The 26,780-nt window shown below is 35.9% G+C and overlaps 1 protein-coding gene across 2 annotated transcripts; it reads right to left on the minus strand.

The window, feature by feature from the left end:
* Positions 1-1,009: 1,009 nt before the first annotated feature.
* On the minus strand, positions 1,010-26,307 carry LOC127858924 (MFS-type transporter SLC18B1-like). Of its 2 annotated transcripts, none has more exons than XM_052396263.1 (14): positions 26,161-26,307; positions 24,309-24,521; positions 23,086-23,181; positions 22,403-22,476; positions 20,613-20,760; positions 18,550-18,618; positions 17,312-17,402; positions 11,271-11,407; positions 9,523-9,621; positions 8,976-9,070; positions 8,642-8,737; positions 6,838-6,912; positions 3,823-3,916; positions 1,010-3,496 (listed from the first exon to the last, which is right to left on the minus strand). In XM_052396263.1, exons 2-14 carry the CDS (start codon positions 24,519-24,521, stop codon positions 3,401-3,403), a joined length of 1,383 nt encoding a protein of 460 aa, XP_052252223.1. In that variant the 5' UTR covers positions 26,161-26,307; the 3' UTR covers positions 1,010-3,400. The 2 variants fall into 2 exon arrangements, with proteins under 2 accessions (XP_052252223.1, XP_052252224.1); XM_052396264.1 differs by lacking the exon at positions 26,161-26,307 and adding an exon at positions 25,965-26,065.
* Between the last annotated feature and the right edge of the window lie 473 nt (positions 26,308-26,780).

Raw genomic sequence — 26,780 nt, forward strand, 5'->3', positions numbered from 1 at the left:
ATTTTAAAATCTCATAATGAATGACATAGTTATAGCCCAGACAAGCTCATTTATGGCTATTTTTTACCTTTGAACTCAAAGTGTGACCTTGACCTTGGAGATATTGACGTAATTTTTTCGCGCGACACACTGTCTAATGATGGTTAACAAATGTGCCAAATGATTTTAAAATCTCACAATGAACGACAAAGTTATGGCCCAGACAAGCTTGTTCCGCCCGCCCGCCAGCCAGCCAGCCAGCCCGCCCGCATTCGCCAATCTAATAACCAGTTTTTTCCTTCGGAAAACCTGGTTAAAAACATTGATAATGGATAATTATTCAAATGATCTGGCTCAAAACAATAAAACATTGTTTTAAACGTCAAATGGCACAATAATTAACAAATCCGTTTAAACATGTTTGTTCTTCTGTTTAAGTATAAAAACAGTAATATGTATAGACTAATAGCAAACAGAAATATGTAACATCACAATTTTTTAAAAATTATAATAAATCACATAAATTACGCAAATAAGTGTTAAATAATGAGTATTTTAAACTACATGTAATTATTCTCTGATATGTATAACAAATACAAACAAGAGCACCGGCTTGCGGGTGCAGACCGCTCATCTATTTTCTTTTTTAAAGGTGAAGGGACTCTCAAATTCAATCACAAAGGAGGGAGGGGTGGAGTGAAGAGGGGTGTATAGTGTGGGGGTGTGGACATTTATTGCATTATCTTCCAAAAAATGAGAAAAAAAAAAATGCAAAAAAAAAAAAAAAAAAAAAATCGGGGGTGGGGGGGGGGGGGTGGGAGGGGATTCTTGGGTGCGATGGTTGAACAGTATTTCAAAAATAAAATAATAAAAATTAATATTTGTGTTTTTTAACCGTTTCAAAAAAAAAATTGGGGGGATGGGGTGGGGGGGGGGGGTGGTAAAGTGTGAGGGTGTGGTGGTCATTTGTGAGATGATCTTAAAAAAAAAAAAATTAGGGGGGGGGGGGGGAAGGATTCGGGGGGGGGGGGGGGGGGAAGGGCACGGGGGATGGTTTGGGTGGAGTCTATTGTGGTATGTCAGGTAAGAGTAGTTTTGTCAAAGTATCAATAAAATCTAATCATAAACAAGGGCTGTTTGTAAAACATGCATGCCCCCCATATGGGCTGTCCGTTGTAGTGGCAGCCATTGTGTGAATACGATTTTTGTCACTGTGACCTTGACCTTTGACCTAGTGACCTGAAAATCAATAGGGGTCATCTGCGGGTCACGATCAATGTACCTATGAAGTGTCATGATCCTAGGCAAAAGCGTTCTTGAGTTATCATCTGAAAATCATTTTACTATTTCGGGTCACCATGACCTTGACCTTTGACCTTGTGACCTCAAAATCAATAGGGGTCATCTGCAAGTCATGATCAATCTACCTATGAAGTTTCATGATCCTAGGCGTATGCGTTCTTGAGTTATCATCCGAAAAACATTTTACTATTTCGGGTCACCGTGACCTTGACCTTTGACCTAGTGACCTCAAAATCCATAGGGGTCATCTGCGAGTCATGATCAACTACCCATGAAGTTTCATGATCCTAGACGTATGCGTTCTTGAGTTATCATCCGTAAACCATTTTACTATTTCAGGTCACCGTGACCTTGACCTTTGACCTAGTGACCTCAAAATCAATAGGGGTCATCTGCGAGTCATGATCAATGTACCTATGAAGTTTCATGATCCTAGGCCCAAGCGTTCTTGAGTTATCGTCTGACAACCACCTGGTGGACGGACTGACGGACTGACCGACAGACCGACCGACAGACTGACATGAGCAAAGCAATATACCCCCTCTTCTTCGAAGGGGGGCATAATAAAGAAGTTATGGCAATTTTTGCAAAATTTAATAATTTGACCTTGAGAGTCAAAGGTCAAGGCAAAATTCAACTTGCCAGGTACAGTAACCTCATGATAGCATGAAAGTATTTGAAGTTTGAAAGCAATAGCCTTGATACTTTAGAAGTAAAGTGGATCGAAACACAAAATTAAACCATATATTCAAAGTTACTAAGTCAAAAAAGGGCCATAATTCCCTAAAAATGACAACCAGAGTTATGCAACTTGTCCTTTTTCTGTACCCTTATGATAGTTTGTGAGTTTTCCAAGTATGAAAGCAATATCTATGATACTTTAGGGGTAAAGTGGACCTAAACACAAAACTTAACCAAATTTTCAATTTTCTAAGTATAAAGGGCCCATAATTCCGTCCAAATGCCAGTCAGAGTTACATAACTTTGCCTGCACAGTCCCCTGATGATAGTTAATAAGTGTTGCAAGTATGAAAGCAATAGCTTTGATACTGTAGGAATAAAGTGGACCTAAACACAAAACTTAACCAAATTTTCAATTTTCTAAGTATAAAAAGGGCACATAATTCTGTTAAAATGCCAGTCAGAGTTACATATCTTTGCCTGCACAGTCCCCTTATGATAGTTAGTAAGTGTTGCAAGTATGAAAGCAATAGCTTTGATACTTAAAGAATAAAATGGACATAAACACAAAACTTAACCAAAATTTTCAATTTTCTAAGTATAAAAAGGGCACATAATTCTGTCAAAATGCACGCCAGAGTTATCTAACTTTGCCTGCCCAGTCCCCTCATGATAGTAAGTAAGTGTACCAAGTTTGAATGCAATAGCATTGATACTTTCTGAGAAAAGTGGACCTTAACGCAAAACTTAACCGGACGCCAACGCCGACGCCAAGGTGATGACAATAGCTCATAATTTTTTTTCAAAAAATAGATGAGCTAAAAATACACAAATAACATAAACATCAATCTTTGTTTAATAAACACAAACACCCAATTGCATTGCTAGGCTGTACATATTTTGATTTCAAGCCCAGATTTGATAAAGGTCAATGTTAAAGTAAGGTCCGTTGAAATGGGATGAATTTAGATTGTGATAAGTAACAACTGGGTATATATTATATTAAGGCTCTTTCATGTCATAAGAACATTATGAATTACTCAGCTGAATCAGCAGACACAAAACGAAACCAGTTTATATGATTAAATGTAGATGCACGCTTTAATTTCAATTGAACTGTGTTCTATTTGTATTTTAGAATTATGCGTATTATTATGCTGGTTAATACCATTTAAAGCAACATAAAATAAGGTTCACTTCTAGTTAACTTGCTTCATCTCTTCTCTTGAAGATCTTGTCCACAACAATCACAGTTACATGTGACCGCTCATATACAGTTGCAAGTGACCGCTTGATAATTAAGGGAAAACAACCCGTGATTGAGCCGAGTATCATTGCTGCTGATTCATTTCTAAACTATCTCATCTCTGTTTCTAATGTTTCCACTGGAACCAAAATGTAATTCACTGGTGTTCTGACAGGAGATTGATCCGGTTTATTATGGATTGAGAGTCTTTGTATCCATGGAAACAGGATTTTCTGGGAGTGATGGAAGTTTCCGTACGAGACACATGTAGATAAGCATAAGAAGAGCCTAGTGAAATTTAAAAAAATCAAAGATTACTACTAACCTATCGAAATTCTTCGTGTTGAAAATGATATAAATCTTTGCAATTGAAGCAAGTGTGCACATAAATTGAGATTGTATGCAGTACTTATGACCCGCTTAGCATGATCAAGGTTACCTTTTGCTTAATTGTAAATAACAAAACACGTTGAAACATTATCTAAGTGTATTTGATTAGAGATAAGAATCCGATATTGGTCCATGAAAGATTCACTTTGACCCATGTCTTGTAGATGAAGTTTCTTTTATTTAGTACACGTATGTCCATCAAAACCTATAACACATGTACCTACCCCAATCCCTAGCAGGAGAGCTATTCCACACGAGGCCCATGGGAAACCAAGTTGATCAACTAGGAACCCTCCTATAGTCGGACCCAGAAAGGCTCTGCAAAAAACAACACCCAACTATGAATGGAGGATACCAAATCCGATCATCAAAGTGAATACCAGAGATAATGTACTTCAAACTTTATTTAATAGTTTAAAAAACTGGTAAATTCTTTCAAAATTGATCTCAGCCTTGGATATTAATTCTGAGGTGGAATAAATCCTTTCTACTGCTAGTCTTTTGCAACCTCTGATTCAAACAAGTCAGTTGTCAGTAACTAGTATACGTATGCGCACTTAGTACAGGACAACCAGCTAACCAGGAAAGTGTTAGTTAGCAAACTGACTGCCTTGATTCTACTAAAATACTTTTAAAAACAGGAAAAACAAGATGTGTTTGTGAAACACAATGTCCCCCTATATGATGTTTGACATTGTAGGATGACCTTGACCTTGTGAAGGATGACCTTGACCTTGACCTTTCACCACTCAAAATGTGCAGCTCCATGAGATACACATGCATGCCAAATATCAAGTTGCTATCTTCAATTTGCAAAAGTATTCATAAATAAGCGATTTGGGCCACATATATTTGACCTCTGACCTTGAAGGATGACCTTGACCTTGACTTTTCACCACTCAAAATGAGCAGCTCCATGAGATGCACATGCATGCCAAATATCAAGTTGCTATCTTCAATATTGCAAAAGTATTCATAAAATGAGCGATTTTGGTCACATATAATTGACCTCTGACCTTGAAGGATGACCTTGACCTTTCACCACTCAAAATGTGCAGCTCCATGAGATACACATGCATGCCAAATATCAAGTTGCTATCTTCAATATTGCAAAAGTATTAATAAAATGAGCGATTTTGGCCACATATATTTGACCTCTGACCTTGAAGGATGACATTGACCTTGACCTTTCACCACTTAAAATGTGCAGCTTCATGAAATACACATGCATGCCAAATATGAAGTTGCTATCTTCAATATAGCAAAAGTTATTGCAAAATGTTAAAGTTGGCGCAAACAGACAGACAGACCAACAGACCAACAGACAGACAGGGCAAAAACAATATGTCCCCCACTACTATAGTGGGGGACATAAAAAACATCAAAATTATTATTTTATAAGTTCAATAGGCCTACCATGAGGCTCAATAGACTCACCCTAAGGTTCAATAGACTCACCCTAATGTTCAATAGACTCACCTAAGGTTCAATAGACTCACCCTAATGTTCAATAGACTCTACCTTAGGTTCAATAGACTCACCCTAAGGTTCAATAGACTCTACCTAAGGTTCAATAGACTCACACTAAGGTTCAATAGACTCACCCTAAGGTTCAATAGACTCTAACTAAGGTTCAATAGACTCACCCTATGGTTCAATATACTCTACCTAAGGTTCAATAGACTCTACCTAAGGTTCAATAGACTCTACCTAAGGTTCAATAGATTACCTAAGGTTCAATAGACTCTACCTAAGGTTGAATAGACTCTACCTAAGGTTCAATAGACTCACACTAAGGCTCAATAGACTCACCCTTAGGTTCAATAGACTCTACCTTAGGTTCAATAGGCTCTTCCTCAGGTTCAATAGACTCTACCTAAGGTTCAATAGACTCTACCTAAGGTTCAATAGACTCTACCTAAGGTTCAATAGACTCTACCTAAGGTTCAATAGACTTACACTAAGGTTCAATAGACTCTACCTAAGGTTATATAGACTCACCCTAAGGTTCAATAGACTCTACCAAAGGTTCAATAGTCTCTATCTGAGGTTCAACAGACTCTACCTAAGGTTCAATAGACTCTACCTAAGGTTCAATAGACTCACACTAAGATTCAATAGACTCTACCTAAGGTTCAATAAACTCTACCTAAGGTTCAATAGACTCACACTAAGGTTCAAAGGCTCACCCTAAGGTTTAAAAGACTCACCCTAAGGTTCAATAGACTCTACCTAAGGTTCAATAGACTCTACCTAGGGTTCAATAGACTCTACCTAAGGTTCAATAGACTCTACCTAAGGTTCAATAGACTCTACCTAGGGTTCAATAGACTCTACCTAAGGTTCAATAGACTCTACCTAGGGTTCAATAGACTCTACCTAAGGTTCAATAGACTCTACCTAAGGTTCAATAGACTCTTACTTAGGTTCAATAGACTCTACCTAAGGTTCAATAGAATTACACTAAGGTTCAACAGACTCTACCTAAGGTTCAACAGACTCTACCTAAGGTTCAATAGGCTCACACAAAGGTTCAATAGACTCACCCCAAGGTTCAATAGACTCACCCTAAGGTTCAATAGACTCACCCTAAGGTTCAATAGACTCTACCTAAGGTTCAATAGGCTCACACAAAGGTTCAATAGACTCACCCCAAGGTTCAATAGACTCACCCTAAGGTTCAAATGACTCACCCTAAGGTTCAATAGAATCTACCTAAGGTTCAATAGACTCACCCTTATGTTCAATAGACTCTACCTAAGGTTCAATAGACTCTACCTAAGGTTCAATAGACTCACCCTAAGGTTAAATAGCCTCTATTTAAGGTTCAATAGACTCTACCTAAGGTTCAATAGACTCTACCTAAGGTTCAATTGACTCACCCTAAGATTCAATAGACTCACACTAAGGTTCAATAGACTCACCCTAAGGTTCAATACACTCACCCTAAGGTTCAATAGACTCACCCTAAGGTTCAATAGACTCACCCTAAGGTTCAATAGACTCACCCTAAGGTTCAATTGACTCAACCTAAGGTTCAATAGACTCACACTTAGGTTCAATAGACTCATACTATGGTACAATAGACTCACACTAAGGTTCAATAGGCTCACCCTAAGGTTCAATAAACTCATCCTAAGGTTCAATAGACTCACACTAAGGTTCAATTGACTCACACTAAGGTTCAATAGACTCACACTTAGGTTCAATAGACTTACCCTTAGGATGTGTAGACTTACCCAAATGCAAAACTGGAGTTGAAGAAGCCGGAGCATTTCCCATACGTGTCAAGATTATTCTCCATCCCAAGAGAACTATATAACATAATCACTTACATTTTAATTATTTAACAAATACATATGAGTCGTATTCTGAGAAAAACGGGCTTAATGTATGTGCGTAAAGTGTCGTCCCAGATTAGCCTGTTCAGTCCGCACAGGCTAATCAGGGACAACACTTTCCGCTTTTATGGTATTTTTAGTTTGAAGAATGTCCCCCCTTACTGAAAATCAAGTTAAGGCGAAAATTGTCATCCCTGATTAGCCTGTGCGGACTCCACAGGCTAATCTGGGACGACACTTTACGCACATGCACTAAGCCCAGTTTTCTCAGAATACGACTCACATAATCACTTACATTTTAACTATTTAACAAGTACATATTTATCAAATGGTTTATATCATGTATGACTAACAAATAGGTATAAAAGACTAAAAGTCTTGCATTATCTACAAACGATACATACTAATTTCCATTTTGTCAGGCAAGTGATAAGCTTCCTATACAGCACCACATACATATCACAAGAAAGAGATTATGAAGAAACCAAAGTAAACATTCTGATTCACTGTATGACTACCTGCAAGCTCTAAATCTTCCATCATTATTTCAGAACTAGACTCTGTCCACAACATTGTATGCCAACTGTTCAACAAATGATTGCAATTATTTAAAAAGAAGTTAAAAGCCCTAAAGCCCTCAACTGAGACCCATGATGGTTTTAAACTGTTTATCCCATTTATGCCTAGTGGACTCTCCCATCTTTTTAAATTGGATCAATTTATTTCCAAAATTAGGGATGTCTAGTATATTTATTTCTATATTTAGAACATTTCTTACAGAAATTCCTTGAAGCAATCAGTGCAAACCCAGATGAGACGCCACATGATGCAGCGTCTCATCAAGACCTTTTTTCTAGATGCTAGGCATAAATGGGTTAAAAACATGTGTATTGCAAAATAATCTACCCAAATTGGTAATTATTTTTGGCACGCTGGTTAAAATTACTATATATATGACATAACAATCTGCACAAACTGTCACATCCCCATATTGAAAAGTGTCTCATATAAAAGTGTTATTTTGGTGTTTGAGCTTAGGGCAAATGTCTTATGCGTCAAACGCCATCTCAACATATTGGCATTCATTCAAGCTATTTCAGAGTTGGCAGAAACTGATAGAATTGCAATCCTTACAAGCTGTACGATACCGTATATGACCTGTGTTGTTTTGTGTGATCTTGACCTTTGGACAAAGCTATTGCTGGCCGAATGCTGTCTCTTGATAGTTTTCATTTGTGGTAATTGTATTAAAACTTAACAAACATGATAGTTAAACTTTGTCTTCCAAGGAACACAGTCATGACTCAAATTCAAGTTGTAGTCTCCACAAACTCATTGTCACAACACTGTCAAAAGTAACAAGAGATAGCCAAGCAATATGATCCCCTACCAGTGAAACTCCACCATTTTCAGATGAAAAAAAAAAAAATTGTTGCCAAAGCAACCAGAGTTCTTGACGTAGGAACAAAATAAAATGACGTGCATAAAGTCCATATTGCCATCTGTCCATGTTTCAAGTTTCATGAAAAAATATAAAGAATGTTTTAAGTTATCACAGAATCCAGAAAAGTGTGACAGACTGACTGACGGACAGAGCACAAATCATAAGTCCCCTCCGGTTTCACCGATGGGGAACAACAAGTAAATGTCAAAAACTTCATTGCATGTAATGCATGATTACTAAATGTAAGTTATGCCTTACTTTGCTCCAATCAAAAGCGCCTTAAATGTTGGAATCAGCGCACATCCTAACCCCAAGCCCATCAACACCAGCGCAATGCCGTTTATATAGAGCTTGCTGAAACAAAGTTTACATGTTTGATACAACTGACTTTGCCCTGGTACAAAGGTTGATGAGCATAAATTGAAAGGAAAGACTTGTCTTAGTAAATCTTGTATCAAATACACATGCATTGTTCAAAATGAAACATGCTTACAGTCATGAACACATATATTTTACATGAGCGTGTCTGTCTATACATTTTGGACTGTGCAATGACGAAAAAGCCTCAAACATAGCGCAATCATTGGCTTACTCTGGGACAAATGGCAGGAATGGAGCTGGTCCTATTATTAACCAAGAAAAGACCGCCACAATGTTTCCACCAGCTATCATCAATCGAATATAGCCCTACAATGTATGAATATGCTATTAGTATACAGAGCGGTACATATGTTTTAAATTTAATATAATTATAAAGACTGGTATATAAGTATTGATTTATTAACTTGATGTTTGGTTACATATGAACAGTTAAATGTAGTTTTAATTGTCACACATTACTGCAGCAGCTTGTTTTTCTTTGAAATAATTTTCAATACACTTGCTTGTTAATATCTATATATGTCAATGTAAGCTATTAATTCAAAAGCAGATGGGATCTTCTTAATTATTTGACTACTAAAACACAACTTAAATAAAATTTGAACAAAAAAGAATTGTGTGCAATGTTTAAACATTCCATGACATATTACAATTGTATTGCGCTCAGTTGAGAGTGGTTGTAAGCCTTTTATTAGCACTAAAATTAATAAAGATCTGTACTGCCATGTATTTTGTTTAAAGTATTATATTAAAGTTACCTTTTTATCGCATATGTATCCCCACAAAGGGGCTGTGATGGCGTACACGGCAGGTGCGATCAAAAACATTAACCCCAAGAGCCAGGTTTTTAAATGAAACTGCAATCAAATATGTAGGCACAATCACTTAAGTGTGCATCAAAAGCTGCAGTATCAATTAAATTATATCTGAAATGTCGCGAAATGCACACTACAACAAAGCCATTTACAATGTGTTGTCCACCTTAATATCTGTTTCAATATCTTTATCTAAAGTTATTTTTCTAAAAACATAATAATTTAAGATAGAAGAGTCAAGGCATAGGCTTACATTTTCCAATTAATTACCTGGATCTGAACATAACATACAAATTTTGCTTGCTTTTTGTACTATGACACCGATACAGTTCTTCTCGAACGGATTTCAACAATACCATTAAGCGAATGTACGCCTTTTAACTCTACATAAGCTTAATACGAACTGCACATGTTATTTCAATCAGGTTTGTGCTCTTACATCCGCAGGAAGCCAGATACTAATAAGTAAAATTAGAACTCATCCTTTCAGTCAAGTGTATTCTAGGCTATGATTAATGTACTAAATGACACATGAAACACTTTGTCATATGCAATACATTAGTGGGACTTCAGCAACAACATCACATAAAGATCTCTACCATCTAACTAAATTGCTTTCCAAGTAACATCAACAGACAGTACTTAGTTAACAAAATCAATATAAAAAAACAACACATTATACATTAAAACACATTCATACAAAGTATTCTACTGCATTACAACATTTAAATATAGTCATTGTGTTTATTCAAGTTTTTTACCATGTAGAGAGTAATATATTATTTTGTAGAAGACGATAATGGTTGACTCATCAATATACCACAAGAATAAAGTTAACTATTTTTGCACTTTAGGGTACGGTAAACTTCACACAAAACTACATGTTCATGTATGTCTTCATCGTCGGATACCCACGGCTGCTGATTACGCTCCGCTCAGGAATGGAGAGTAACATAATGAATAGACCGGGGATGTCCGACGATGGTATGTCTTGGTCAATCAATGTGCACATTCCACATGTTACAAAGCCATGCAACTGGTTATGGCTCTATCACATGCTAAGATACAAATGAGGCGGGCTCTGGGGAAAAGAGCTTAATGCTTGTGCGTGGAGTTTTGTCCAAGATTAGACTGTGCAGTCCGATTTTTATTCATGAACATAGACTCTTCCAAACAAAAATACAGTACAGTCGGAAAGTGTAGTCCCTGATTTGCCTGTGTGGACTTCACAGGTTAACCTTGGTCGCCACTTTAACATATGCAATAAGACCAGTTTTCATAGAGAGCGGCTCAAACTAATCTGACAACTATGTTAGTGATAAAGCATCAATAGGTAACTGATATAAAAACGACCATGTGTAAAATTAACGTGTGCCTTAGAATGCAATGACAAGAAGAAATCACATTAAAATAGCTCCAAACAGACAAGATAATTTTGCTTTATACACTGCATTGATTTATTGTAGGCCATTCTGTTTGTATTTGACAATTGAACATCTATCTTCTGATCTTTATAAAGAAAGCTATTAATGTACTTTGCAAGTGTAATAAGATTTGTGGAAGTAATTCTGACTTTCGATGTACACTAAATTAATATTTGTAGTAACAGAGTATAGTTGAATAAGAAACACATGTGCCGTGCGTACAAATACACATATGTGGTTACACATAATTTCACATAAAATCCCTACCTGTGATAAATGTCCAGCAAATGTAGGCTCCATGAATCCGAGAGCTATACTTCCCACGCTTATGTTTACAAAGGTCACCAAAACAAGTGGACTTTTTAAGAGTGTAAAAAATGAACCTTCATACAGTTTTGACCCTTCTGCAATAAAAAACAACATTTTTCTTTCTTTCTCTTTTTTGACAGTCCACAAAAGAAGGCCGAATTGGATGGTCTTATGGAGACTGTACTAGATTTCAACATCGAAAGATATCATTGCAAAGCATTTAAACATAATTTAAAACAAGGGCTGTTTGTAAAACATGCATGCCCCCCATATGGGCTGTACGTTGTAGTGGCAGCCATTGTGTGAATACGTTTTTTGTCACTGTAACCTTGACCCTTGACCTAGTGACCTGAAAATCAATAGGGGTCATCTGCGAGTCGTGATCAATGTACCTATGAAGTGTCATGATCCTAGGCAAAAGCGTTCTTGAGTTATCATCCGGAAACAATTTTACTGTTTCGGGTCACCGTGACCTTGACCTTTGACCCAGTGACCTGAAAATCAATATGGGTCATCTGCGAGTCATGATCAATGAACCAATGAAGTTTCATGATCCTAGGCGTAAGCGTTCTTGAGTTATCATCCGGAAAACATTTAACTTTTTCGGGTCACCATGACCTTGACCTTTGACATAGTGACCTCAAAATCAATAGGGGTCATCTGCGAGTCATGATCGATCTAACCATGAAGTTTCATGATCCTAGGCATATGCGTTCTTGAGTTATCATCCGAAAACCCTTTTACTATTTCGGGTCACTGTGACCTTGACCTTTGACCTTGTGACCTCAAAATCAATATGGGTCATCTGCGAGTCATGATCAATGTACCTATGAAGTTTCATGATCCTAGGCGTAAGCGTTCTTGAGTTATCATCCGGAAACCATTTAGTGTTTTCGGGTCACCATGACCCTGACCTTTGACCTAGTGACCTCAAAATCAATAGGGGTCATCTGCGAGTCATGATCAATCTACCCATGAAGTTTCATGATCCTAGGCACATGCGTTCTTGAGTTGTCATCCGAAAACCGTTTTACTATTTTGGGTCACCATGACCTTGACCTTTGACCTAGTGCCCTCAAAATCAATAGGGGTCATCTGCGAGTCATGATCAATCTAACCATGAAGTTTCATGATCCTAGGCATATGCGTTCTTGAGTTATCATCCGAAAACCCTTTTACTATTTTGGGTCACCGTGACCTTGACCTTTGACCTTGTGACCTCAAAATCAATAGGGGTCATATGCCAGTCATGATCAATCTACCTATGAAGTTTCATGATCCTAGGCGTATGCTTTCTTGAGTTATCATCCGAAAACCATTTTACTATTTCGGGTCACCGTGACCTTTGACCTAGTGACCTCAAAATCAATAGGGGTCATCTGCGAGTCATGATTAATCTACCTATGAAGTTTCATGATCCTAGGCGTATGCGTTCTTGAGTTATCATCCGGAAAACATTTTACTATTTCGGGTCACCATGACCTTGACCTTTGGCCTAGTGACCTCATCTGCGAGTCATGATCAATGTACCTATGAAGTTTCATGATCCTAGGCCCAAGCGTTCTTGAGTTATCATCCGGAAACCACCTGGTGGACGGACCGACAGACAGACCGACCGACATGTGCAAAGCAATATACCCCCTCTTCTTTGAAGGGGGGCATAATAAAACAAGAGGGTCTAAAGCGTCAACCCGAGTTCAAGGAACATCAATTGTAAGACCTGACCCGGCCACCGGGTCACAACAAATGATCTATATTCAAGCATTGCCTAAATATTGTTCAATCAAGAATGAGTCACAAATGTGGTAACAGGGTTTTTCTAAGTATTTTGCTTACCTTGTGACATAGTTTTTGCACACATGTGACCCAAATTTAAGCTCAGCTTTTGTAAAGTCAAGATACAAATTATGATTAAGTTTTATTATTAAGATGAGTCATAAATGTAAGCTCTACAGTGGTAACAAGTTTTCTCTATGATGAGACATTGTGACCTTGCTTTGGACACAAGTGACCCAGACAAGAATACTGCAATATATTGGATGGAAAAAAATGCTTCTAGAGTGGTAAAAAGCTTAAAGTTGAGTTGATGCCACATACGACAAATACCAAAGTCACGTGATACCAAATATAAAATGACCGCAGTTTCTCACCATTTGAAGTTTGTGCTCACAGGATATAACAAGAGCTGTCAGAGGACAGTGCGCTCGACTATTCTAGTGCTTGACAGTATAATGTAAGCCATCATGGAGAGGGGGGTATAATGTGGGTGTGTGGTCATTTAATAGATGATCTTTCAAAAAAAAGAACAAAAAAATTATTTATTTATTTATTTGGGGGGGGGGGGGGGGATTCTGGGGTCGGGGTGTGGGGGCTAGTTTGGGTGCAGTCCATTGTGGTATGTCAGAAAAGTGTTGTTTTGTCAAAGTATGAATCAAATCTGATGTTAAATAAAGAAATAAAGAAGTTATGGCAATTTAAGCAAAATTTATTAATTTGACCTTGAGAGTCAAGGTCAGTCAAAGGTCAAGGTCAAATTCGACTTCTAAGGTACAGTAACATCATGATAGTAAGAAAGTATTTGAAGTTTGAAAGCAATAGCCTTGATACTTTAGAAGAAAGTGGATCTAAACACAAAATTTAACAAAATATTCAAAGTTACAAAGACAAAAATGGGCCATAATTCCTACAAAATGCTTGATACAGTTGTATGCTCTTGTTTAAAGTTTGGGGTCATGTTGGTAAAGAAGTATGCAAAATATAAAAGCAATATGTCAAGGGACATTGAAAATATTTGAGGTGGTACGCAAACTTTAACACAGAGTTATCAATAATATGCATATTTTAAGTGGAATAAGGGCCATAATTCTTACAAAATGCTTGATACAGTTGTCTGCTCTTGTTTATAGGTTGGGGTCATGTTGGTAAAGAAGTATGCAAAATATGAAAGCAATATGTCAAGGGACTTAGGAAATATTTGAGGTGGTACGCAAACTTTAACATAGAGTTATCAATAATATGCATATTCTAAGTGGAAAAAGGGCCATAATTCTTACAAAATGCTTGATACAGTTGTCTGCTCTTGTTTATAGGTTGGGGTCATGTTGGTAAAGAAGTATGCAAAATATGAAAGCAATATGTCAAGGGACATAGGAAATATTTGGGGTGGTATGCAAACTTTAACATAGAGTTATCAATAATATCCATATTCTAAGTGGAAAAAGGGCCATAATTCTTACAAAATGCTTGATACAGTTTTCTGCTCTTGTTTTTAGGTTGGGGTCATGTTGTCAAAGAAGTATGCAAAATATGAAAGCAATATGTCAAGGGACATAGGAAATATTTGGGGTAGTACGCAAACTTTAACATTTGCACGCTCAAGCTAACGCCGACGCCGGGGTGAGTAGGATAGCTCCACTATATATATTTCATATATAATAGTCGAGCTAAAAACTACCGCAGTCAAATAGAGTGGTAAAAAGCTTAAAGTTGAGTTGAAGCCACATGCGACAACTACTAAAATCACATGATGCCAAATATAGAATGACCACAGTATCTCACCATATAAAGTTTGTGCTCAGGGGAGATAAAATCAACCGCAGTCAAATAGAGTGGTAAAAAGCTTACAGTTGAGTTGACGACACATACGACAAATACCCCAATTACACGATGCCAAATTTAGAATGACCACAATATCTCATCATATAAAGTTTGTGCTCCGGGGGTGATAAAAACTACTGCAGTCAACTGACAGTAGAGTTAAACACACTTAGCATGATGGAAATTTGTTTTTATAGTAAATATTATCAAGGGCACCCCATACACAAATTATATATGTGTCTTGTTCTGATAAAACTGGTCATAATGCCTGGGTATAAAGTGTCATCCCAGATTAGCTTGTGCAGTTGGCACAGGCTAATCAGGGATGACACTTTCGGCCGAAACTTGATTTTCGGTAAGGTGGGATCGACTTCCTTAAAACTAAAAATACCATAAAAGCGGAAAGTGTCGTCCCTGATTAGCCTGTGCGGACTGCACAGGCTAATCTGGGACAACACTTTACGCACATGCATTATGCCCAGTTTTCTCAGAACACGACTCATATCATTTTGTTAAAACAATCCTGATTCTTGATTAGAGCTAAGGTTGGAAACCGGTTTTCAAAGCAAAATAAAGAACTAAAATGTTTGTTTATTATCAAAAGTTTGAATATCATATTACATTATATTATCTGTAGCTTTAAAATAGCTTACTGTAAAACAAATTTCAAATTATACATTTTGTTAACGGTGGCTATAAAAACAGCATCTGTTTTCATAGTGGGGTGACGTAATGTGAGAAATGCTATGTTTGACATTGCGCCAAATTGATGTCTGGAATACTTAAGTTAGAATAGTTTTTGTTTTGTTAATATATCAAACAACATGCCTCATAGTCGCCGCAAAAACAACTGTACTGAAACTACGTGAATTGTTAATTATAATGTTTTTTCAAAATGTCAGGACAATTGCTCAACAATTAATTTGAAATATTATCAGTTGTATCTTGAATATGATAAATAATACATAGGGGTTAGGCAGGAATAGGTTCAGATGGTGGGAAATACCTCTGTAAAATGAATCGCAAGAGTAACATCCATGTATAACAAAGACATGCTCTGCATTGCGATGTTTAAGGAACAGACCATTACCAGTTTACTCCACATCAGCGAAAACATGGATCCATGGTACAATCTGCCATATGCATCTAGATCATGAAAACATGGATCCATGGTACATTCTGCCATATGCATTTAGATCATGAAAACATGGATCCATGGTACATTCTGCCATATGCATCTAGATTATGAAAACATGGATCCATGGTACATTCTGCCATATGCATCTAGATCCATTTAACATGGATCCATGGTACATTCTGCCATATGCATATAGATCCATTTAACATGGATCCATGGTACATTCTGCCATATGCATCTAGATCCATTTTACATGGATTCATGGTACATTCTGCCATATGCATCTAGATCCATTTTACACAGAAAATATTGTATTACAGTTTTCTTAAACTATGATTCATAACTGTTGTCTTTTTTCAGAAAAAAAGAATACATTGCATACAGTTGTTTACAACGGGCATCTTATAAGAAAGATAAAATATACAATTAGAAAATAAAGCATTAAAAAATGGACCATTAAAAAAAAGCATATTAATTAATTTGTAATGCAATAAACAATAAAAAACAGTTTGTATCAATTGAGTACAAATTAATTTGACACTGCATGCTCAAATACATGTACATCCTGATCTCTATAAATATGGTGATGGTTTAGGGTGTTTTCAATGAGAATAGAGAGTTACAATGCATCAGACACATGCATTTTTGTGAACGTTTGTCATTTTGATGCATCAGACATATCTATAGCTGTGAACTTTTGGCATTTTGCTGCACAAAACACATGCATTTTTGTGAACTTTTTGCATTTGTATGCATCAAACATGTACATTCTGATCTTGTGAACGTTTGGCATTTTTCTGCATCAGACAAACGCATTGTTGTGAACTTTTTGCATTTTTCTGCATCACAGATTTGCAAATTAATGACCTAGCTGGATTTCTGTACTCTTGAAAATGTATATTACTTTTTTGAGTCAGCTGCTTTGATATTGTTGGAAATACAGTGTTTCAGGAGAATTGATTGGAGCCTTGCTATGGTACAACAAGGCTTGCTGCATGAACATAAAGTGTCAGGCTATTCAGTTACAACAGTTTCCGCCTAAACTGGATTTTTACTCAGAAATGACTTTCTTTTAAGGAATACGAGCGAAATAAGTTGTCCTTGACTAGCCTGTATGAATGTAGACAGCATTTTTCGCACACGCATTCATTCCAGTTTTTCACAATTAAGGCTTATTCGTGTTTATTTAGCACTTTGGCAACAATTTATGGTTATATAGGCACAGCTGCAATTTCAAGTAAATGAAAGAAAGACAAGTACTTACCACCAATGGCAGGCATAGCATAGGCCGTGAGCAAGCCACACACTATGACTAGAGAGCCCAGGATAAAGAATGGCAATCCATAGCCTCCAAGCTTAAGTAGAAAATGGTGAATTATGATATTCTATGAAAGAATGGATATCTGCTACACATTTGGCAAAGTTACACCATGCACAAGTTTTGTCTAGTTAGTTAAAGTTTTATCAAGCTGCTACAAGTAGGGTCAAGTTAAGTTTATAAAGTTTGGTCAAGTTACAACAAATTGGGGTAAGACAAGCTAATTAAGTTTGGTCAAGATACTACAAACTTGGTCAAGTTCCATCAAGTTTGGTCTAGTTACCACAAGTATTGTCAAGTCACCACAAATTTGGTTAAGTTACTACCAGTTTTTTCAAGTTACGAGTTTGGTAAAGTCACTTCAAGTTTGGTAAGGTCACTACAAGTTTGATCACGTTACTACAAGTTTGGTCAAGTTACAACAAGTTTGGTAAAGTTTGTACACCTTTGATCAATTAAGTTACTACAAATGTGGTCAATTTATTACAAGTTTTGAGAGGTCAAGTTACAACAAGTTTGGTAAAGCTACTACAAGTTCAGTCAAGTAAAGTAACTTGAAGTTTTACCAATGAAAAACAAGTTTGGTCAAGTAACGACAGGTATGAAGTTTCTTCAACTTTGGTCAACATACAACAAATATGTTTAAACTAACAAGAAGTTTGCTAAAGATACTACAAGTTTGGTAAGGTGACTACACATTTTCTCAAGTTACTAGAAGATTGGTCAAGTTACACAGGAATGCTGGCTTTCAGTATGCAAGTGCAAGATTAATAAAATATGTGAGAGGTGATTTTGTTACTGTTTTAATCCAAAATCACTAAACATTTTAACTTGTATATAATATTGTAAAATTTCATTCAAATTTTACAATTTATGCAAATTGTGTCTTTCAGTCAATATAAAAAAATACAATATGTGCCAACTATAATAAATATGAGCCTTGCTTTGTGAAAAGGGGGTTTAATGCATGTGTGTATAGTGTTGACCAGATTTGCCTGTGCAGTTCGCTTGAATTGTATTGTATTGTATTTCTCGTTTAAATAAAGACTCTTCTTGAAGAAAATTTTATTCAGACAGGAAGTGTCTTCCTGATAAGCCTATGCGGATAGTACAGGCTAATTAAAGATGACAATTGACGCACATGCGTTAAGCCCCGATTTCCCAAAAGGCCCATATGATACTACCTCGTATAAAGCACCCCCTATCGGAGGTCCAACCATCATACCCAGACCAGAAAAAGTCTCCAACATTCCCTGAAATACATGACTTTCATGTAATACTGGTTAATATAATTGCTTTTTGTACACTTTTTTTATACCATTATTAGATCATCAAGAGCACACTTATTTTTATGGCATTATTAAATCATCAAGAGCATGTGAATAACAACTTTAGTGTAATAAATAAAATTTAAAAAATCACTTATTTTTATGACATTATTAAATCATCAAGAGCATGTGTGTAACGACTTTCGTGTAATAAATAAAATTAAAATAAATCACCAATTTTTATGGCATTATTTAATAATCATGAGCTTGTACATGTAAGTCACAACTTTCGTGTAATAAATAATTAATATTACTTTTTGTACACTTCCTTCTATGACATTATGTTGCCCCCCAAAACAATACAAGAGATATCAAGGTAAGATTAAATTTCATTATGAAAGAAATATTTCCACAATGTGTTGCACTGGCATAGGTTGGCATGCTATGATGCACACTCAGCGATCTGGAGGTTCAATGCCACTGTTTTTTCTTACTATATATTTTGTTTGTTTTTATAATAGTTTGCTATTTTTAAACAATATTTAATTCACATCAAGGCGTTTAGTTAAGCAAATCACACTTCTTAAGTTGGCTTGTTAACCACACTAAATAAACATAGCACTGTCATTTTCAGGCTAGAATTGCCCATAGTGATATAGCAAACACATAAAACCATGACAGTGGTAACATTGTCCGGGAATTTATAGGCTAGAAAGTCTCACATTGATATAACAAACACAGCATACCATGACAGTGGTTACATGGTCCGGGAATTCATAGACTAGAATGGCCCGAAGGGATATAACAAACACAGCATACCATGACAGTGTTAAGATTGTCGGGGAATTCATAGGCTAAAATACCACATGGATATAACATAACGAACTTTACCATGCCAGTGATAAAGTTGTCTGGGAATTCATAGGCTAGAATAGCCCACAGGAATAGCGGTAAAACAAAAAACACCAAACCATGACAGTGGTAACATTGTTCGGGAATTCATTGGCTAGAATGGCCCACTGTGATATAACAAAAACACCTTACAGTGTTTTCTTTTCACAACAATGGGTCCCTTTGGATTGGGAAAATTTGTGGTGTTTTAACTAAAATTAGAAAATGAGTGTTGTTAAAAAAAAGCTTCAAAATTGAGAATACAAGTGTTTTCAGTATTACACATACTAAGGTTGAACTTATATGGATGACAGATACAAAAAATATTGAGATCTATAAAAAAATAAATTGTTTTTGGAAACCTTCCGTTGATAACTTTTAGCTCCCATTTGGGAAAAATATATACATTTTTCCATTGGGAATGGGGCCGATTACCGAACCCAATTTTGATAAAAAACAAGAGCTGTATTTGTTAAACACAATGCCTCCTACTGCGCTTTGAAGCCGCAACGGCAGCTATTTTAGAAAACAAGAGTACCGCATAATGGGTGCCACGCTCGGCTGTGGATGCAGTTTTGAATAATTTTAACCTAGTGAACTAAAAATGGGTGTGGTATGTAGATCTAATCAAGGTGCAGCTACATATGAAGTTTCAAAGTTGTAGGTTGAAGCACTTAGATTTTAGAGCCAATGTTCAAAACCTTAACAAAATGTTAAGGTTTTAGCATGACGCAGACGTCGGACGACAAGCTGGCTATGACAATACCTCGGGTTTTCTCTGAAAACAGCCGAGCTAAAATGTCCTTTGACCTTGAAGGATGACCTTGACCTTTCACCATTCAATATATGCAGCTCCATGAAATACACATGCATGCCAAATATCAAGTTGCTATCTTCAATATTGCAAAAGATATGACCAAGCTAGGTTAAAGTTTTGGGACACACACATACAATAACAGACAGACAGGCCAAAACACAATATACCCCCGAGCATTCGATCCGGGGACATAAAAAAAACACTGCTGTACCATGACAGTGGTAAATTTGTCTGGAAAATCATTGGCTAGAAATCCACAAACACATCATACCATGACAGTGGTTACATTGTCCGGGAATTCATAAGCTAGAATGGCCCACAGGGCTGTCACAAACGCTGAGCATCCCAGTGCTTCTACGCTCCGACACAGGAAGCACATCACGATGAAGATTGTCCCATCTGGAGACATGTCTAATGTTCTGCAATTATAGATGAAAAACTATTCCCATATTTGAATAATACAATACACAAAATTGACTGCCAGTATTGGAACAGTGTACATAAACCCAACTTTGGATGTTGTTTAGACTAATAGTAATCTGTGCAATATTCTGAACAGACACTTGGACTAAGGTTATGCTAAATGTAACTTAACCATGCTTTAACAGGCAATACATAACAAGGTGCTGACCTGAGTTAAAGGGGAACCCATTGTAGGACACTTTACAAGGTTACCTTGATATTTACCTATAATTCAACACAACCGTGACATTGTTCGGATGAAACATTTCTGACTTTGTTTTATCACTTTTGAGTAATAAATGTGGCTTCTAGAATTGTCATTTGTTATTAAAGATTTAACCTCAATATCCAGTTTGGGATGCATGCAACCTATTTGCAAACTTAGCTGAGATATTTCAAGACACCAATCTGACCAAGTTTCATCAAGATTCAGTAATAAATATTGCCTATAGTGTGGTAACAAAATGTTATTTTTAAGATTTGCCAGTGACCTATTTTTGGACTTATGTGACCTAGATTTTACTTGTCCTAGATATTGTCAACATATATTATTTTGATTAAGTGCAATTAAGATTGCGTCATTAATGTTGATGCTAGAATAGTAACGTGTTTTTTAAATAAAATAAAAATAAAATAATACAACTATTTTTTGTTCTAATATTTACATGGTGACCTAGTTTTAGGATGCATGTGACCCAGATTTGAATTCCGGCAACATATTTTTTGAATAAACATTCTGACCAACCTTCCCTGCGATTTAGTAATAAATGTGGTGTCTATAGCGCTAGCAAGGTTTTTGAAGATTTAACCTAGTGAACTAGTTGGTAAAATGCATGTGTCTTATATTCAAAGTCTGCCTTCCTATTGTCAAGGTTTAAAATCTGACACATTTTCATCTCAATTAAGTGCTAAATGTGGACATAAGTGTGGTATAAAGCTTTTTCTAAGCTTTAATCGGATGACTTAGTTTTTGGATGCACATGACCTAGGTTAGATTCCTATGCAGCCTAGATATTATCAAGGTAAGCATAAGCATTTTGTGATCAAGTGTACTAAAAATGAAACTTTGCAGGACAGTATTTTGATAAACTGTTTTTACATTTGTTGTTATATTTACAATTTTACTTAACACAGTTATATGCAATATTTTTAAAAATAATGATAATTGTTCATGACCATGTAAACAATTCTTTAAGACTCACGTCCACTTAAACTGACTGATAGAAGCTTTTTGGCTTTTAAAATACTGGTACATGAAGTTACAGCTGATGGCTTTGTAAATGACAAGAGCATTTAACCCTTTACCACTTAGGTACATATTTTGACCTATTTGTAGTCCCTTAGAAAGTTATATTTGATTCAAGACCTTTATTACTAGATTCAAGTTTTTAAGGCTTAATCTCCAAACCTTAGATACTGATGAGCAGCAAACAGTATAAAATTTGAACAGACTGCGAGTTACTTGCAGGCTGTTCTGGTTTTATGCTATTTGCACATAGCCATTTTCAGTTTGCCTCTAAGTGGGAAAGGTTTAACTATTTGTGCTGAGAACAACAAAACATTCGAACTATTCATAAATATTGTCTCTAATGATCTTACCCAAAAAGAATGGCACAAACTCCGCAAACCATGATTCCAGAGACATACATGAACTTGCAACCAATCTTTGAAATCTGAAAAGGGTAGGATATAAACGTTTCCACACATTACAAAATACTTAAGTCAGTTTATAATACAGGTAAACATTGATTATAACTGTTGTTACACTACTTTGTTGTTTTTCTTTAATTTAAGTTCAATTCCTCCATACCTTAGTTAATTTAATTGGGTTATTGATGGAAGTGAATCAAGGACACCTATTGCAGAAAAAAATAAAGATTGTTTATAGTACAAATGTGTATTTAAAAGGAACAAGAGCTGTCACCATAGGATGACAAATGCCCCCTATAAACGCTTTGATAGAAGTTATGAGCATTTTACCATGCTTAATCCTTGAAATGCACTAAGTGACCCCGTGACATAGTTTTTGACCCGGCATGACCCATATTCAAACTTGACCTAGATATTGTCTAGATTCAACTTCTGACCAAGTTTGGTAAAGATCGGATGAAAAGTATTTGAAATAGAGAGCGGACACGAAAAGTGTGACAGACAGACTGACAGACGGACAGTGTGAAAACTATATACCCCCTTTCTTCGAAAGGGGGCATAAAAACTCTTAAATAATAAAATCAACAAGCAAAATGCAAGCTGCATCATACATTGAAAAATATAACACTCACATAATTTCCAAATATTGGTGATGAAATAACAATGACCAGCTCAAAAACTCCGAAGATCATTCCTACAATGGTCTGGGAAGCTCCTTTTCGCCCTGCCTGACAATTAAAAAAATAGACTTAATGCTTGTGCTTAAAGGGATATTCCTGATTATCCTGTGCAGTCTGCACAGGCTACATCAGAGATGACACTTTCCACTTTGACTGGATTATTTGGTTTAAAAAAGACTTCCTTTGAGTTTATAATTCCATAAAAGCAGAAAGTGTTGTTCCTGATTCCCTTGTGTGGATGACATTCTTTATAAGCCAAGTTTTCCCAAAGAGAGGCTAAAAAACAGTATGAATCTTCAAACACAAACATGTGTTAACCACGGTGTAAAATTGCTGTAACTCCCCCTTTAATTCTCCATAGGTGCAGACATTTAGAAAAAGCATGTTGTATTGTAAACAAGTTCTTTGAAACCTTTCCCCCATAAGAAAAAGTGAAAATGGCTTTTGCAACCAGCATAAAACCAGAACAGCTTGGGAGTAACTTGCAGTCTGTTCAGGTTTAATGCTGTTTGCTGCTCATCAGTAACTAACAAACATTTACCTGATACTTATACATTATCAGTACACAAAAACCTTGCTCGAGTGTTTAAAAATTTGCATTGTTTAATACTTTTTCATTACATGACATTTTATCATCGAAGGCTAGATAATATATTAATTGAAAACATTTTATTACTTGAAATAGGGTCTGCATCAAAGTCAAACTTCCAATATATAATTACACACACATATAGGATCTGGCACTAGTTGTCATATCATACAATATTTTATTAAACGAGTTCAGGAATTTTGTTAGTAAGCAAGTGTCAGATCTTTTTTATCACATGCTTTAGATTGAGCAAATTAAATAAATATTTACGCAAACATAATGATAAATCCCAAATGTTGTTTACTTATTGTGACGTCATTTGATGTTGCAAAGTCATTTCAGCAAAATAACAAAATGTAATTGGTCAATCAAACAAAAATAAGCCAATGAAAACGCTTAAAAAGTATATTACACATGTGTAAGATAAAAATATTAGTAATGGTTATGTTATGTGGGAAACAGGGTATTGCATGTGATAAATACATAAAGCTGGTATACAGTGTGTATCGAAGATGTAAACACTACCTTAAACTTTAATTCATTTACTATAGCTTATATTATGCACACTATTTAATACACAACTTACCTCTATAGGAAAGAAAGGAGCAAGAATGGAAAAACTGCATACTGCACAAAAATTCACAAATGCCATAGATACAAGTATGAATTTGCGCCTCCTATCAACTGAGCTGAATGAAAATTCTGCTTCCCCTGTTTTTGCTGACAGGCCATTTTGCAAGTCCACCTCTTTTACAGATGTTGAGTTCCCCAACAAAGGGGTGATCTCTGTAGCACTCATCTGCATCAAAGAAATGTATAATCATTTGGTACAGTTTTTTTAAATCAAAATCAGTTACTTAGCTGGACAAGTAAGTGTCAATTTACAACTACAAGAAAATCTGTGACCAAGAAAAGTTCACAATAACTACATAGAAATAAAACTTTATGCAAAATACAAGGTTTCAGGTGTTTCAACTTTTTTCCAGCTCAGTGGCATAAAAAGCCGTATTTTTAGACACTTTTGAGTATGTCAATGATCCATTAAAATAACATATTTTTTCACAAATACACATTCATCATGTAAACTGTTGGCTAAAAATAATTAAGTCATTTTACTCTTATACGACCTTTAATTGTAAATTAACAATCAATTTACTTTTAATTTGGAAAATTTTCTTTGGTTTTACAGTTTGCAACAAAAACTTTGAAATCCACTTATCAAGTTACTTATCCTGACTTACACATATGTAACTTACTTTATAAAGTCTATCACTTGTATATAGGCTTTTATAGTAGTTTTAAAACAAATATTGAGTAGCATAACACAAAAAGAAGATTGATTCCTTATGTTGCTCTTAAATCTTACACTTCAAACCAATTATGCAAAATAACTTGCCTTGTAAAATATCAATATATTCTATTATAGAAAATTATAATTTTACAGACATGCGCAGGAACAAAATACATAATCATGACCAAAATAGGGATCACTGTCTTGAAACAGTCAATGCAATAGAACTGAGGGTTAAACATGGAGCTCCAAACATCACACTTAGTCCAGAGCTTGCCCCTTGAACGCCACATTAACACAAGAAACAACAAAGAAAACATTATATGACAGAAACACAACAAATGAATAAATCTGGTATCACTTCCTTGGAATGGTGAATCCAAAAATGCATTTGGGTATTAAACCAATCTGAAGAAGCTCAAAACCTCAAACTTTTCCTGGAATTATTAATAACAAATTTAAGTGCTCATACAAATAAACCTCAAAGCATCACAATTCAAATACATGTATAAGAATAAAAGAGAATAAATATCAATTAATTAACTTATACTAACTTATTATGACATATAATAAATTATTGAACTATTTTATGGTTTTAAACAGACCAGAATAATTCAATACCAGAACCATAACTTTCTGAGGCACCAGGAAATTATACCAAAATGAGTATTGACAAAGATCGCGGTGGTGTAGTGGATGAGGTGTCCGCCTAGCGATCGGGAGTTCGTGGGTTCGAACCCCACTCGGGATGCGTTCTCATTAACTCCTCCATAGACACCTAGTACTGGTTCTTCCCAGGAAACGGACTCGATAATGTCCCTCTGCCTATAATGCTCGAAAGAGCGGTTGGCAGTATACAAAGAAAGAAAGAAAGGTGTCCGCCTAGCGATCGGGAGTTCGTGGGTTCGCTCCCCACTCGGGGAGCATTCTCATTATCTCCTCCATAGAAACCTAGTACTGGTTCTTCCCAGGAAACGGACTCGATAATGTCCCTCTGCCTATATTGCTCTAAAGGGCGCTTGGCAGTATATATAGATAGATAGAACCTTTGGCTTTGCATGATTTGGGGTCAATGTCCACACAAAAAGTAGTTAAATGCTTGTTCTAAATTAAATCATTTAATAAATATAATGCGTTTACAACAAACCTTGTGTTGATTGTCCTTTCTGCAAAGTTGAACGCACGTGTCATGGAATAGATTTTGCTTAAATACCAAAACATTACCGGTATATTATGCAATTCTCACGATTTGACAGATGCCTCTTCTGTGGAGAGCTCCTGTAAAAAGGGTAGTTAATTCATAACGGTTACATTATGCTCTATTAAAGGCTACATGTCACTCAATGTTCCGATATTGCATATTGGATCGGTGGCAATATGAATATGGTGAACAAAGGAATATAACAGTAAATCTAATGTAAGGCGGCTCATAAATGCTATGTAGAAATTAAAATTTCAAAGACCAGGATAGAAAATATTATTCGCAAGTCTGATATTTAAGCCAACTGACCAGATAATCTTCAAATATGATTATAGGTGCTACCTAATTTACGGGCAAAAGCTTTTTTGATAACCATGTATTTTTAATAAATAATATTTTACATTTATAGTGTGTTCAAAATAGTATAATTGTTTCAAAAATAAAGTAATGCATCCAAAAAGTTACATGTTACATGTTTCTAGATTTAATAATTTTGTGTGTTTTCTAGCCGCAGGAGTTTAAAGCTGGTTCGGTGGCTGAGGTATAGGGGATATGGTGTCTGCTTA

Source organism: Dreissena polymorpha, chromosome 14, assembly GCF_020536995.1.
Source record: "Dreissena polymorpha isolate Duluth1 chromosome 14, UMN_Dpol_1.0, whole genome shotgun sequence".
NCBI classification, from domain to species: Eukaryota; Metazoa; Mollusca; class Bivalvia; order Myida; family Dreissenidae; genus Dreissena; species Dreissena polymorpha.